This window comes from Ambystoma mexicanum, chromosome 3p (assembly GCF_040938575.1).
Source record: "Ambystoma mexicanum isolate Mex_15411 chromosome 3p, UKY_AmexF1_1, whole genome shotgun sequence".
Classification (NCBI taxonomy): domain Eukaryota; kingdom Metazoa; phylum Chordata; class Amphibia; order Caudata; family Ambystomatidae; genus Ambystoma; species Ambystoma mexicanum.
In genome coordinates this window covers 1135034008-1135050534 of record NC_090925.1, presented here as the reverse complement: position 1 = coordinate 1135050534, position 16527 = coordinate 1135034008, and the positions used below count along the sequence as shown (strand labels likewise).

The following is a 16527-nucleotide window of genomic DNA, read 5'->3' as shown; positions in this document are numbered from 1 at the left end:
AACAGGCTGAGTGACGTCCCCGTGGATACCAGGTGAGCGTTACAGAGATCTGGTGCGCCGGGAGAAAGACCGCGGGATGTCCTGGTAGCCCTCTCATAATACCCGCAAAAAGAGCAAATCTTAAGGAGGGCGAGAGAAATGGATCACATAAGAATGAATGAACAAGACATACAGTTATATCAAGATGTAGCCCTGGTGACACTACAAAAGAGAAGAGCGTTGGCCCCCCTGTTTAAAGCATTAGTGGCGAGACAAATCCACCATAAATGGACCTTCCCATTGTTGTTCACTTGGGAAGGGAAGCAGAGAAGAGTGACCATGTGGGAAGAAGGCCTCAGCATAATGGGACTGCAGGAAGAAGAAGAGGAAGCAGGGGATCCGAAATCAAGGAGAAAGCACTTGAGAAGGCAGAGAGGATGGGAAACGATCAAGAAAAGGAAGAATAATACAGGGACGGAGGGCCGCAGGATGTCGCCATAAACGGAATCAGGAGGACATGGCTGGCGAGTATAGACACTCTGTGGGGACCACACATGGAGGCCGCCCGGGGGTCTGGGTATGGGGAACTCAGCGGCATCGAAAGTCATAAGACAGGTGGCCCGGGGAGAAGCCCCGGCTTTGGAATCCCGTAAAGACTGACCGAAATGTGGGGTTTAGGATCTCCCACAAAGTAACCCCCGAGGTTTAGGAGGGCAGGGAGTGATAGGCGCAACGCCCTAGCATCCTTAGGAACCCTCGCCCTACTCGGGGGAAAGTTGTTTGGTTCGTTGTTACTTGTTGGGGGGGTACGTTCAGGGGATGGGGAGTGGGGGCATGGAAGAAGGCACAGGCAGTAAGGAGGGGGAGTCAAGGGCAATGAACCTGAACATGATTCCATGGGGAAGATCCACATTTTAACGTACAATATTAGGGGCCTAAACTATCCAGTGAAAAGGGTAAAACTGGAGAAGCTGCTTAAGAGGGGAAAAAGCGGATATATTACTACTTCAAGAAACACATATCAAGTTGAAGACACACATAAGGGGGTACAAGATATGGGCTCAGGCGAACACAACTGAAAAGAAAAGTGGGTGTGCTGATAGTGATAAAAGAGGGGGTAGACGCCACGCTAGAGGACAAAAACACGGATAAAGAGGGGAGATATGCATTTGTCAATGCGACTTTAGAGGGACACCGCATCACCCTGGCATCAATTTACACTCCCAATGTAGGACAAGGTGGCTTTCTTCGGGATATGCTAGGAAAACTGGAAGATTTCACAAGGGGGGAGATGATTCTGGGGGAGATCTCAATATGGCATGGCACCCGAAAATAGATAGAAGCACAGGGAATACCCACGGCCAAGGGACAGCATTGAAACGCCTCAAACAACAGATGGATCAATTGGCCCTGTGTGATGTGTGGAGGGAACTAAAGGGGGATCAGAGGGGATATACATACTTCTAACATGTTCATAATTCCATGTCGAGAATAGATTATTTTTGGGCATCGGTGGGACTAATGGGAAAGGTTCAGGCGCTTGACATGGGGTCAATATCGTTGTCGGATCATGCTCCCCTGTGGTTAGAGTTGAATCTACCGGGGAAGACGAGTGGGCTATGGAGGTGGAGGTTACCCCAGGACGTAATCCAACATCCAATAATAGGGGAATCAATAAGGGAGATGGTAGAAGAATATTTTGAACAAAATGACATGGGGGAAGTCTCTCTGGGGTCGGTATGGGAGGCGTTTAAAGTGGTAATCCAAGGGAAGCTAACAGCGTTGAAGATCACGAAGGAGAAACAGAGGCACAGTTGGAAAAGGGAGCTGGAAACCACGATAACAGACATACAAGAGAACATCGCGATCCAACCCACAAAAGCATTAAAGAAATCGCTGAAACATACACGGGGCCATTTAGAAATGCTGTGCACAAAAGGAGCAGAGAGAACACTGCTATACCTCAGACAAAGATATTATATTAAGGCGAATAAAGTGGATAGATTGTTAGCCAGACAGCTCTGTGCTAAACAAAAAGAAATAACGATTAAAAGCATTCGAAACACGAAGGGGGAGTTACTGACGCGCACACAAGACATGGGGGAGGCATTCAGGGAATTCTACCAGGAATTATATTCCACGGATTTCCCAGATGGGGACGCACAGGACACATACTTACAGACCTTACCCATCCCACAAATATCGGAAGAGGATAGATTGACCCTGTAGAGCTCGATAAGGGAAGCGGGAGTAAAAAAGGCAATAATAGACCTCCCGCTAAATAAAGCACCTGGCCCCGATGGCTTTGCGCCCCCCCTTCTATAAAAAGTATGCGGATATACTAACCCCATTTCTAACTAGGCTCTTAAATTCCTTCAAAGAAAGTGGCAACATGACTCCAACAATGAACAAGGCGAAGGTACTAGTCTTCCACAAAGCAGGGAAAGACCCGACATGTCCAGCGTCATACAGGCCAATATCCCTGATAAACATAGATGCAAAGATATACACAAAGGTCCTGGCAGCAAGACTATCACCGCTTCTACCCAACCTAATAAACCTTGATCAATTGGGCTTTATCTCGGGTAGACAGACACACGACAATATTAGGTGACTTACACACTTAGTGGAAAAAACGGGTATCACCCACGCTCCGGCGATACTGCACTCGGTGGATGCCGAGAAAGCATTCGACTGGGTGGAATGGTCAATGCTATTTAATATCCTAAAACACATGGGATTTGGGGATCAATATATTGCAATGATTAGAGCTAACTATAACTCCCCAACAAGCAGAATAGCCATCAACTGAGAAGTTAAAGGAAGGATAAATATTTCAAGGGGAACTAAGCAGGGATGCTCGCTTTCTCTGCTTCTTTACGCTATCTTTCTAGAACCTCTCCTAGTGAAAATAAGGGAATCCATTCATATTAAGGGGATCGAAATGGCGGGAATGCAGCACAAGGTAATAGCCTACGCGGACAATAGGCTAATAGCCCTTGAAGACCCGGAGAGAACACTAGCGGCAATTGTAGGGGACCTAGAAATGTATGGGGCAATAACCGGTCTAAAAATTAATAGGAGCAAATCAGAAATGTTGATACTGGTGGGAGATCGAGAAGCAATAGAAAGGGAAGCTGCATCAGTTGACCTTAAGATAACAGAAAATGGGATCAAGTACCTGGGAATAACGTTGACACAAAAGGTAGGGCAGCTGTATGAAAAGAACTACCCCCCAGCTCCTAACAAACATAAGTAGAGACTTGGAAAGATGGAATCCATTACTGATATCATGGTGGGGTAGAATTCAATCGGTCAAGATGACCATCCTCCCGAAGCTATTGTATTACTTTCAGACCCTCCCAGTGGGGGTCCCCAGATCATTCTTCAAAGCAGTATCCAAGGTAGTATCATCCTTCATATGGAAAAGGAACCTCTGAGGGTAGCCAGGGTGACCCTTTCTGCACCAACCCGGTAGGGGGGGGGTGGCTCTTCCCCATTTCCAAAAATACTACCATGCGGCTTAACTAAGGGTGCTTCGGGAATGTATGGGGGAAGACCTGCAGCCAATATGGGCAAAACAACCTCCCACCAGGAATGGAGCGAGGGGCATTTGAGAAATGGGAAGAGGCGGGAGTGTCGAAAATAGGGGAAATGTTCATGGACAAAGAAATCAGATTATTTGAGACCTGCAAGTCCCTTCTACACCTCACAGCGGGAGACAAATATAAATATGACCAACTCAGACATTGGCTAAAATCCCCGGAAATAGCTAAGGCAGCCACGAGAAACCTCACACCATTTGAGACGTATGTCACCTCCAACTCAGGGGCGAAGAAATGGGTTTCGACACTATATTCTTTTATAAACTCACATGACGAAAAAATAAAATGGATTTATATGATTAAATGGGGTAGCACCCTGGGGGAAGAATCAACAAAAAAACTGTTGTTGGACTTGTGGACACAGATCCCCAAAATAACCCGCTCAGCACACGGGAAATGTGGATCAAAATAGTAACCCAAAGGCACTTTACCCCAGAAAGGCTGCATACAATGTTCCCCCAAACATCAAACCAATGTTGGAGAGAGTGCGATGCGGTGGGAACATGGAGACATATCTGGTGGGACTGCAAGGGGATCAAACCATTTTGGGAGGAGGTAAAAGGGGAGATGGGGAAAATGTTCCCGGATGTGGGGCAACTGGGGGATGGGGTATGGCTATGCGGAATTGATTGATTGACATTTTATTTCTATCGCGCTCATACACAAGTGTTAAGAGACACAACAGCCAAGAAATACAAAAAGCCACAATGGAGAAGCTTGGTAGGCCTGCTCATAGCGGCATGTACAACAATTGCCCAAAACTGGAAAAAGAAAGACACCCCATTGACATTCACATGGCTTTGGAAGGTATGGGCCCAATTGGCAATGGAGAAAGTGACCCACATAATCCAAGGCACAGGGGATTCATTTGCGAAGGAATGGGGAATGGTCCAAGACTATCTACAGTCCGACTTTATGGAACAATGGTGTCCCCATAATATCAAAGTAACGGATATTTTCAGTGGATGAAGGGTTCCCTAACAGACAGATGTTTATGCCACAAGATGGAGGGAGGGGGAGAGTTATTTGTTGCAAACAGTTGATTGTATGTTGGTATATGAAAACAATAAACACAATTTTAAAAAAAATGCAAAAAAAAAAAGAAAAAAAAGAAAAGTGTCTGATCTGCCTAGAGTTGGAGCTAGAAGACCGAAGGGCTCTACCAGGGAGGTATTTGAGGAGAGAGAGTTGGGTGCAACAGGGTCCCAGGCCCCAGGAAGCCTTGTGGAGGATGCAGAGAGTCACAAATCTGATCCTAGCAGCAGCCGGGAACCAGAGGAGAGATTTTAGGGCTGGATAGCGGCAGTGCACTGGACTTGAAGCCAAGGATAAGACTTTTAGTCCTATTCTGAATTAGATGAAGGGGGTGAAAGGATGATAAAGGAAGATTGAGGAAGAGGCTGTTGGAGTAGTCCAGCCTAGAGAGGACCAGAGCTCTAGAGACATTAAGTTTCTGGGGGAAGGTGAGGAAAGAGAGAATGCCCATAGGAGGTGCAGCTGATAGTGTTCCTTCTTGGCAACGTCTACGATGTGAGGACAGAAGGAGAGAGAGGAGTCAAAGATGACATCAAGGATTCTTGCCTCACAAGAGGGTGAGGAAAGGGGACCCATGGAGGGCGGCCAGAGGGTAGGAGAGATGGAGGAAGCAGGGGTTCCCATACAAAGGATCTAAGACTTACTGGCATTAAGACAGAGATCATTGGCAGTGCACCATGCCTGAATAGCAGTCAGACAGTTGGGATTAGAGAGGCGGAAGAGGAGGCAGTTGAGAGAAGCTTGAAGGAGAGCTGCATGCTGTCTGCATAACACTGGAGATGCCTAACACGTATGTAAACTTAAGGACCTAGTTTACATCCTGGCCACAAGAAGAATTGCTATGTGCTGGAAAGCAGCCAGCAGACCCAGATTAGAAATATGGTGGAATGACCTCCTGAAGTGGGCAGACGCCAAAACAATGGCATGGTATGATTCGGCCACCAAGGGGGAGGGCGAAGAAGTAGAACCTCTGGTAGCATGGAGACAAATGATAGCCACACTATCGGGAACATCCCAGACCATCAGTGATTGTGATACAGCCGAAAGCGGCGAAGGAGAATAAACCCGTAGAAGGGAAGCCCGAAATAATACCAGAAGCTCGAGTTATAAAGGGGGGAGGGGAGAAGACATTGACGAAGTACATGCAGAAGTATGCTGTAAATTTGTAACAGGAATGTCGGGTGTGATGGTTATGTTTTGGTTTGTTGTTAATTAAAATAATAAAAAAACACTGGAGATGCCAACACTGCAATAATGGAATAAAGGACACCAATATACCAGGATCGGAGGCTCTCCCTCCTTCGGTGTCCTATATTTCATTTTAAGTTGCACATGTATGCCCAGACGTGGGTCCCGAGGTTGCAGTGCTTAGTGACCCAGCTCCTCCTCACTGATGGAGCCCAATGAGGACAAAACATGCTTGGGGCTGCCTGTAGTTTTGTGCTGAAGAAATGTGAACTAGCCGTTGGAGCTACGCTTCCCTGTTTTTGGTGGTACCAAATCTGATGTGCTTATATTTTTCTCTCCTCTAACGGCACAGCACGCTGAAAAACAATGGAATGCAGGCTGTACAGAGCAATGACAGTGGGTACTATTAATTCATGGATTTTCCAGCCATCCCTCTTCAGAGATGCATCCTCCTGCAAGCCGCCACTGCCACATTCTCTTGCAAGTAGTACTCTAGATATGAGGAGTACCTGCCTGTTTTGCACCTTAAAGTTAGAAAATACTCCCAACAAAAAAAAGCAGAGTGGAACAGATATGCTTGTGTCTGCTCCTTATTGCTGAGTCCAGTGGTGTGTTGAGGTGTACGGACCAGAGGCCCTGCCATGCAAGCCCTACAGAGTCTTATCTGAGCTGAAGATGAAAACATCTTCTAATGTATGGCAGTTATTGGGCACACGAAGAATGCGTTACAACAAAAATTCCAAGTATAAAAGATATTACTTATATTTTCATAATACACTGCCAACAATGTGAAGTACTTTTTTACTACTGGGAAAATCCTTTCACTCCCAACTTTCACATTTAGGGAATACAATTCTCCATCATCCAGATGTAATCTGGAGCCCTGGTTGTGACAGGTGCAGCCATCTTAAAACGTCAGCGGGAGTCCCAAATGCCATACGTACAGGTAGCCATTTGCCCACGTCGCCTGTGTAAAGCCAGCCATCTTGGTCTAGTGCTTCTGCTGTTTTCTCGGCGTCTTTCAGGTAGCCTTTGAAGACGTTCGCCCCTTTAACGCAGATCTGAAAGAGACACAAGTTGTGGTTTCAACAACCTTCATTAATGGAACACAAGCAAGCATTCCTTATATGTAGGAGCACCACCACCGAAGTACGCATTTCGGATGTTTCTATTTGTCGTAGATGTTGGTGAAATAGATTATGTAGTTTAAAACTTTCAGTGGCATCGTGTGCGTGTGTGTGTACATACATGTCTTAATTCCAGGCAGGAAAAGGTTAATTTTGCATTTCTGACCGCTGCTGGCTCTCTTCATCAAGCAGCAAGCACTCCCAGTGAAAAATCCGTTTCCAATTAATTGTGTCAAAATCATTGTGTCTGTCAGTGCCTTGCAACAGACACATCATGCAACGACTCTCCTCATCCGCAGTGCACACTTTCACAAAACACACAGCATCTCTACTGATTACAGTATAGCTCTGAAAAACCCTACCCACTGCCTCATGTAATAGATCACATTGCTTTTTCAGCCGCGTCTAGCATGGACATCTGGGTGGTGGACGAGGCGATGACGTGCTTGTTGTATGACTTATTGATTGTCATGTTTTACTTACCTCTCCCTCTCCTTTAGCAGCAAAATAATTCATCTCTTCAACATCAGTCAATTTGATTAAATTACACGGCAAGGGTGCCCCGACGTGACCTGTAAAAAAATGCAATTTGTCATTGTTCAGCACACAGTCCCTTTCATTTGAAACATGATATACAGTCATTTGAGCAACAATCACTTGGGTAATACCAGCCGTTATTACTGCCAATGGAAGCGTGAGGAATTCATCATAAAGTGCTGTGTATCAAAAGATTATTATTATTATTATTATTATTATGCGTTGAAGAACCAGAAAATCGTAGAGATTGAAGGAGTAGATGGCGGCAACACTTAGGACTACTTATTTAAAGTATAACTTCCAATTTATGTTCCCTTATCTAACGATTATATGAGATACATAGGAATGGGCGAGTGCATATTCGATTCACGGTTTAACTGTAACAAAGTTTTAGACAGTAAGAGCAGTACATTGTATTAAGAACTTCATCATTGAAGTAACCCATTTTACCCTATTTATGAATTGATGAAGTTATGATAATGCTACTGTATACAATGATGTGATTGGCTAAAAACAATTCACCAGCACCCTTGTTTCCGCACCCTACACGGAAGTGCCGGCACCGTTAAAATGGTGACGGCGCTTCCGAGTCCCCACTCCTATGGGAATGGAGACTTACAATTTACCGGCACCTGACTTCCCAAGCCGCCGGACTTGTAATCTCCCGGTGGCATCGGGAAGTCAGACGCCGGTAAAATATCACGAGTCCGGCGGCAACCCGCTGGTAACACCAGCAGAGTTACCGCTGGACTTGTAATGGGCCCACAGTCTTGGTCCAGGAGACAGTGGTGTCGCCAGGAATCAAATTTAGGAGGGGCACAGAGGGGGCCAAAGACAAAAGTAGGGGGGGCACAGACAAATGTAGGGGGAGAACATGGTCCCTGTTCATCTTAGGTGGGGGCACAAGGAGGGGCACAGGGTTTCACAGGGGGGGGGCCTGCCCTCCCAGCCTCCCCCTAGCGACGCCACTGCCAGGAGACCCACCTTCTGTCGAGAGATAGATTTAGGCCACACAGGAGACCATTCCTAAGCAGTTCCACGCTGCGGCAACGAATAACACAGCAGGGTTTCTAAATTGATGGGGAGGCAGATTCAGTTTGAACTGGATGATACATTGGAGGATCCAGAGGGTAGATACCTGCCGGTTTCAGGGTGGATTGAGTATAAAACTTTCACTTCGACTAGTGTCTATGCACCCAACAGGAAGTAATCTGAATTCATACTCAAACTCCTTCCTAGGATGTCATTGTTTGCAAGGGGCAATATCGTTCTGGGTGGGGATTTCAATATGGTGTTGGACCCCAGCATGGACCACTCACGAGGTAGTGTAGCACAAGTGATCACTGTGTCTAAGAGGGTGAGACAGGAACTGGCAGGTATGGGCCTTTATTACACATGGAGGGAGGAGCACCCAACTGAAAAGGACTTTTCATTCTTCTCCCATGTTCATAGAGTATATACCGTGATCGACTATCTGTTTGCCACTAATACGGTACGAGGGGAGATATCTGACATGGCCATAGGGGACATTGCTGTATCTGATCATGGGCCGGTGAGTCTCCGGTTGAGGGTGGACGTACAAGGGACCAAGGCTGGACACTTCCTAGATACTTACTTTGAGCTGGGGCGGTATGTACAGAGATCTCAGCACAAATAAGGGAGTTCTTTGAAATGAATGACCCGACCGATACCTCTTTCAGTAATACCTGGGATGCCTTTAAGGCTATGATAAGGGGGATAGTCCTGGCGCTAGGCTCAGATTTAGCAAGGATGAGGAAATTGGAGGGGGGAAAAATGGAACGAAGCGCACCGGACCACAGAAGCACAATAAACACAATCAGGGGCTCTTCGATTACTGAGAACGGTCAATACGGTGAGAGGACAGAGTAATGCAATGGCCACTAACAGCAGAATGTTCCCTCTTGAATATGAAGTGTATGTTCTATGAGAGGGCAAACAGGGCGGACAGGCTCCTGGCACACACGCTTAGGGCAAAACAGGTGAGGGTACATGTCAAATCCCTATGATATGGGAAGGGAAAACAAATAACAAGGGAAGATGACATACTAACCACCTTTAGAGATTTTTACAATCAGCTATACAGGGCAGAACCAGGAGCAAGTAGAGGGATTAAGCAGTATGTTAAGGAGGCCTGTATACATAAGGTGATGGCGGAGGTTCATAGTGACATTTTTGAACGTCACATTTTCGAAATGCCATTTTTTCGACACCAAAATGCCGAAGAAAAAGAAATTTCGAATGTTTTTTTTTAAATTTTATTTTTAAAATGGGGGGTTCCCCCAGCTCCCCTTTTTTTTATAGACACTTTTTTTTTACTAACGAAACAAAAAAACATAAAATAAAAAATAAAACATCCCGAACATTTTTTTCTGCATTTTTGTTTCGAAAAAATGGCATTTCGAAAATGTGTTTTCAAAAATTTGACTGGATACCGATAGCTGAACAAAGTGTCAGAAGAAGTGTTGAGGCCAATATAATCACTTAAAGTGAATAAAGCGCCCAGCCCCGACGGGCTGAAGGGCCATTTTGATATAAAGCATTGAGCAGAGGGCTACTGAAACACCTGGTCATTTTGTTTAATTCTTTTCTCACTTCGGGTAGGTTATCAGATTTCATGAATCAGGCAACGATACAGATAATACTGAAATCGGGGAAGGATGCAGAACTTTGCAGTTCCTATAGCCCTGTTAAACCTGGATGAGAAAAGATTGCCAAAAATAATGACGAGCCATTTGGAACCAATCCTTCCTAGCCTCATTTACTCAGATCAAATAATGGGGTTTGTACTGGGAAGATAAACCTTTGATGACATAAGAAAGATGATTCACTTGATTGATAAAACAAGGTGATTCCAGGGTGATCCGGCTGTGCTGTTGCCACTGGACGCTGAGAAAGTATTTGACAGGGTGGACTGGGAATTCTTAAGGGACTTTTTGAAGGCCTCAGGGTTTGGGGCCAACCTCAGCCAATTGATTTCTGCGTTAGACGTAGCTCCTACAGCTAGAGTGAAGGTTAATGGCCACTTGACACAAACATTTCATTTGGGTAGAGGGACCAGACAGGGATGGCCGCTCTGTTCGCTTTTGTTTGCCCTCGCCATGGTGCCACTGGCCAGGAGGGTTAGGAATAATCTGGAAATCCAGGGGATAAAGTTCGGACAGACAGAATTTAAGATTGCCCTATTTGCAGATGATGTACTATTGTTCATCAGAAATCCGGCCACCTCCCTAAAGAAGGTACATGCTGAATTGGAGGCATATGGGCCTGTATCAGGCTTAAAAGGTAATTCCAATAAATCAGAGGCTCTGAATCTGACAGTAACTCTGGGCCAAAAGAACATTTTGCAGAACACATTCCCATTCAAGTTGGAGGACAACTATCTGGGGGTTAATCTAGTGGCAAATATTACAGAGCTGCACTACCTGAACTATTGGATTCTGTTCGCTAAAATTAGAGTGGATCTACATAGATGGGTTGAATTAACTACCTCTTGGCTAGGTAGAATAAACGCTGTAAATATGGAACGTTCTCCGGCATCTACTGTATTTATTCCAGGCACTCCCAGTTAGGGTCCAGAGACAGGAGCTGTTGAAACTACAGGAGGAGGTCATGGGATTCATTTCGCGTGGGGGGAAAGGAAGGATATCTGCCAATAATACTGATAGTAGGCATGATGCGTTTGAAAGCTATCATCCAGGGGGAGGGGTTTCTATAGTTGGTATGTGGGGTTTTTGGAAGGTTTTATGGCAGCTTGGAATTTTAAGATTTTCTCTGAAAAATGGTTGGGAAAGCCTGTCTTGGGAGGGAATGAGATTCCTCTTTTTCTGAGGTGGAGCACCAAGTTCCCTGTATATTTTGAAGGCTTCTGAAACACAGTTATGGGTTGAATTTACTCTTTCCTGAAAGTGTCCCATTATTTTACTTATAATCAGGACCCCATAGCATGGAACATGTATAGTGTTTCCTCTGGCACTGTACATTTTACTAGAGTCACAGGATAAACCTGAGCAAGGCATGTACTCTGGTTGTGGGTTGAATGTTTCTCTTTTATAAGCTAGTGTTTTACTTGTCGTTTGGTACATTCTACAGTCAAATTATGTATTCATGCTTGGGATGCTGAGCAATCCTATCATACAAGCTTTTATATTGGTTCATTTCCTCTGTTGGCGCAGAAAGGTAGGAATAGGGTGGCCATTTTGTATCAAGTGGTGGGTCTGGACAGCCGCAGGGTCTGTTTATTATTTGGTATTTAGGGAGGCAGCTGGTCTCCTCCGTCCAACAGAAATACTTCATTTGTTTGATTAGGAAACAGCAATTAGAGATTGCACTCAACTCTGGAGAACCAGATTGGGAAATTAAACATACGGAATCAGACCTACACAGTGCCCACGCAGTGAGAGGTGGGCCTGTCTGCCCAGCCCCCACTGCATATTGCTGCCTCCTCTTCTCCCATTGATTTACAGATTTGCCGATTTGTATTAACACTTTTGACTTATTGAGTCTTTCGTGAAAAGAAAGAAAGTATAATACAGACATTATGGATTCCTTCCCTCACTTCCCTGCCTCTGAACAGCATTCCACCATTGTGGTGAATAACAATGATATGATATGGCATTTATAGCGCGCCTACACACAAGTGTTTCAAGTTGCGACGAGGCAAGGGAGGGGAAACAGAGGGAAGACAGAGACAACAATTCTACTAGGCCAGGTGACATTGAGATTACGCAAGTGCAGAGGAGGGCGGAAGGGGAAAAGTGCAGGGGGGATGTGGGGCATTGCAGTACATAGGAAAAGAGTAAAATAAATAAAAACAATAGAAACAATAGGAAAAGGAAGTGCAGCAGCTGGTGGCAAGTGCAAGGGTAAGTGCAATAACAATTATGGTTGTTCCCTTCTCCATTTTTACGGATGCGGCACTCTGAGAAGCCATTGGAGGGTCACAATGCAACGTAGTATGTAGCTACAGACTTCTTTTGGGTCCTGGGTTTCAGTGGGGTGGGGTGGGGTGTGGTGGCATAATAGAGTGATGCAGGGCTGTAAAGGTATGTCTTGTGGATGGAACATGATGAATGGGCAGTGGCAGCTTTAATCTGTTAAAATGTGATTTCTCACTGTTGGGGGTGGGGTGAATTATCTATATGACGTATCACCATGTGTGAATTACATAAGGTGGACCTAAAGTTGCAGAATAAGGATGCATCTGTATAAGGTGTATGCCTTGAACTGATGATCTGTGTTGATAGTGAGGCTGAGGTTTTAATTATTTTGTGGCTTGTGTAATTACTTGTGTTTTTTTCCTTTTTGGCCTCCCCATTAGGTCTGGGGGATATTTCAGATGTAATACACACACAAATGTGACTTTATTGCCTTAGGATTGTCCATGCACCCTAACTATTCTCATGTATTCTGAATAAACGTTGTTCTCGCCCTAACGCATCAGCATCCACAGACTGACCCAGCGTCATTGTCTTATGGGATTTTTCTCTGCTGAATAGCAGCTGTGAAGGCTATGGGATATGTGCAGCTCCTGCAGAACAGAACACTCATCCTTGCTAAATGACTCCTGCCAGAGAATGTTCAAGAGAGTACATCAATTTGTTGGACGAATTCCTCATTTTGGGTGTGTAAGGCCCCAGCTTCCAAGAGCTGGAGTGGAGGTGGAAATCCGCAAGTATGGGATGGGTACCCACCCATCAATTAAGAGAGAAGGAGCAGGTGATGGAATGAGAGACAGCACGCCTCATCAGGAGCATCAGGAGGAGTCACAGAGGACAGCATGTTCCCACGGACCCATCCTAGGAAGCACACAACCGGCCTCACCGTGACCGCTCTGCTACACATAGAAGGAACCATACATTCACTGTCCCCGGGACCTTGCACATATGCCAGCACACTTTTGCACATTTTGAGAAATCTGAGGGTATTTTCACTCCTACTCCCCTTGGATCCTCTGCGCAGGTGGTCAGGGAAAGGCTATCACTCTTGGATCCTGAGCATGGGGTGGAGAAGAAAGGGAGGATTACCTGGGTGGAGGGTCCTTGAGGATTAGGAGTGGGGTGCCTTTGGGTGAGACATATTCCCCTTTTCCTATTGATGACCAACCTAACCCTCCCTCAACCTTTGTGGGCTATTATAAGCAAGCTCCCCTCATCTTCCCACATGTAACACTTGACAGTACTGGAACGAAAAAGAGGCAACTAAGAGTAATGAAGACTGCACTCTTTCACCACTCTAATACTGGGACGAGGAAGATGCCTGCTAAGAGCTATGAGGGTCAGGAATGTCCCTTTAATTATGGCCAGGCAGGGTTAATCAGACATCCACACCTGCAGCCTATCAACGGGCTGCAGGTGTATAAAGGGAGACCAGTCCAGCAGGGAGAGCAACAGGGAGACCTCTGTGGGAAAGAACTAAAGGAGACCTTTGTGAGGAGGCAGCCGTGGTGGGACCGGAGAAAGAGCCAGGACCCTGGCACTAATCTCAGAGGACGTGTGGGACCTGATGTGAGTGGGCTGTGTACTTCCAACAATCTGGGAGACTATGTAACCCAGGGTGAGCAGCAGGAGCTGCTGAGGAGCCCGGAGCACAGAGGAGGTCACCTGCATCCTGGAAGAAACATTAGAGGTGCCGGAGTGTGGAATGAAACACACAGTAAGTGAGTGGGGTTTGAACCAGTGGATTTCCCGGCTTTGGAAGCCGAGAGGAAGTCACGGGAACCACCGGGAAGAGACACAGAAGGCTGGTGAGTGTCGGACGGCGCTCAAGGACCGCAAGTGAGTAACAGTCTGTGAAAGTAAGCAAATACATACATATTGTATACCGAACTAAATGGAAACTTAACATTGAAGTAAACAAATGCATATTGAATACCAAACATAATTAAGCAACGTAAGTGCTGATTGAACACCGAACTGAAAGTAAACAATATTGAACATATGTTTCACAACGATTTAACTCAAACCTTGAAGTCAAATACAAGAAAGGCTGAAGGGAACCAAACAGTGAAATTTTATGAGTTAATGCAGTGTGGCAAGGCCTTGGTTTGGCAAGAGGTGTGTGACACGTGGTTGCAGACCCACAAGGCTATCAAGGAAAAGACAGAGGAGCGCAAGATTACACATTAAGCCAAGAGGGCAATAAAAGGAATAAAGTGAAGGTGACTTGGTGCACAGGAGCAAGTGCCAAGGAACCTGTGTGGGCTGAGGAACCCGGTTGCGCCACCTGCAATGGGTGTACCGAGCGGTCTGATAACTGCACCTGGACCAGAGAGCACTGAATGGACACTGTGAAACAGCCCCATAAAACCAGTGAAAATGAACTGTAAAGGCAAGCCACCAGAAAGAGGGTCAGGTTGACCTGGTGATTCGTTAAGACTTTTTTTTTTAAAACTGAAGCAAGTGTAAGTGGCGAAAGTGAAGTCTTCGGCAAGGGAACCATGAGACCTTGAAGGACCACACTTGTTATCTTAGGAACAGAGTCTCAAGACCCTTTTGTTTTGGATTGTGTTACTTGAAACTTGGGGAAGGGAACACCAGTGACTGCTTCTGAACTATATCACCTTGAACTGGAGAAAGGTCAACGTTGAGACTTTTTCATGAAACTTTCTTATGCTTGGGGAAAGAGAGCTGAAAGAAAACTGAGAGCTAGAAGAAGCTCAGAACTTTGAGCTGAACACTATTTCATTTATCTTTGACATCCCTACACGTTTATTAGTTTTAGTTGTGAGGGCAAGGATAAGTTTTGGACACAGATTAACTTTTAAATTGAACTCTTTGACTGAAGACATTCCTTAGTTTCATTCAGGTAGGGAAATCACACCTTAGTATAGGGAAAGCTAGGCCTTCAACAATCCTGACATTTAAGTTAATAAATACCTTTTGTTTGAACTTTAAGTCTGTTGTCTGTGTTTTACTTCATGATGCTGTCACAACATGCATGATCCCTTTTCCCATTTCACTCTCTTCTCTATCGCCACCCTGGCCGCTTAACCAAAACTGCAGCGGTCTCTATTCAAGGGCAACCGAACAGCACTTCTAACGAGAGAGGGAGGAAAAGTGTATGGACAGACCCAAAGAAAACCTAGGGACCAGACCAGGCAGGGGGCTTACAACCCCATCATTAAAATGGAGGTAGACATCAGAGGAAGGCTCAGGGACTCTCAAAAGGACAAATCGCCTTTGGATTTGGGTGCATAAAAGTATGATCCAAGATGGCATGGAGCTCTTTCTGTTTTCGCCTTTCAGACTACCCACACAGGGTACTCAGTGTGTGCACTCCTACCACCAAAGATATGGAAGACTACTCAAGACAAAGGGGAGACTTCCAGAAATTGGGGAAGAGAGCCAGGAGGCAATACAAACCTGAGCATCTGGTGGAACTGCTGCATTTCACAGGCAGTGTCAGCGTTGCGATAGCAAGAATGCTATGGAAGCCCTTGTAAAGGTGCCCACTGAAGGCCACCAACAACAATACTTCTAGCTGCAGGTCCAACAGGTGCAAGCAGACTAACACGCCTTCCATCAAGCACTACAGCTGCAGCAAACCCAACAGGCCACTTTCCAAGGGAAATACAAGGAAGCCCTGACTCAGAATACACCTCAGAGGAGGGCCCATCACACTTCTTTGTCAATTTGAACAGTTAGCAAGGAATGTCCTTTGGCCACCAGAGCAATTGGACCGATATATGGTCCCCCTATGACAGGTGGCATGCAGCATGCCTATCAGGCCATCAACCCAGCCACTGATATACCATTTGTGGACATTAAATGTCGGTTCTGGAGAGACTGGGTTGTGGTGATGAAACGCATCGCCAAAAATTTAAAGAAGCCTGCGTAAACCCTGATGAAAACCCACAACAATTATTTTGTTGAATCAAAGATCTAGCCAATAAGTGACACCGAACAGCTACTAAGTCTATAGTTTAGATGGTGGACAGAATCATGCTGCAGCAATTCATTAAAGCCCTACCAGACCTGATGCAGTGTTGGGTTAGGAAAATCACCAACTGAGTTTGAGTAAAGCTATAAAATAGCATC

At 45.6% G+C, this 16527-nt stretch overlaps 1 protein-coding gene across 6 annotated transcripts in view; it reads right to left on the bottom strand.

Annotated features, from left to right (window-relative positions):
• ACSL6 (acyl-CoA synthetase long chain family member 6) overlaps positions 1-16527 on the bottom strand; it is a 774575-nt gene that overhangs the window by 199329 nt on the left and 558719 nt on the right. For all 6 annotated transcript variants that reach the window (XM_069652522.1, XM_069652521.1, XM_069652520.1 and 3 more), the window contains 2 exons: positions 7418-7506; positions 6752-6868 (listed from right to left, as the gene is read on the bottom strand). In XM_069652522.1, the coding sequence (XP_069508623.1) occupies positions 6752-6868; positions 7418-7506 (206 nt within the window). The remainder of the gene's footprint in view (positions 1-6751; positions 6869-7417; positions 7507-16527) is intronic.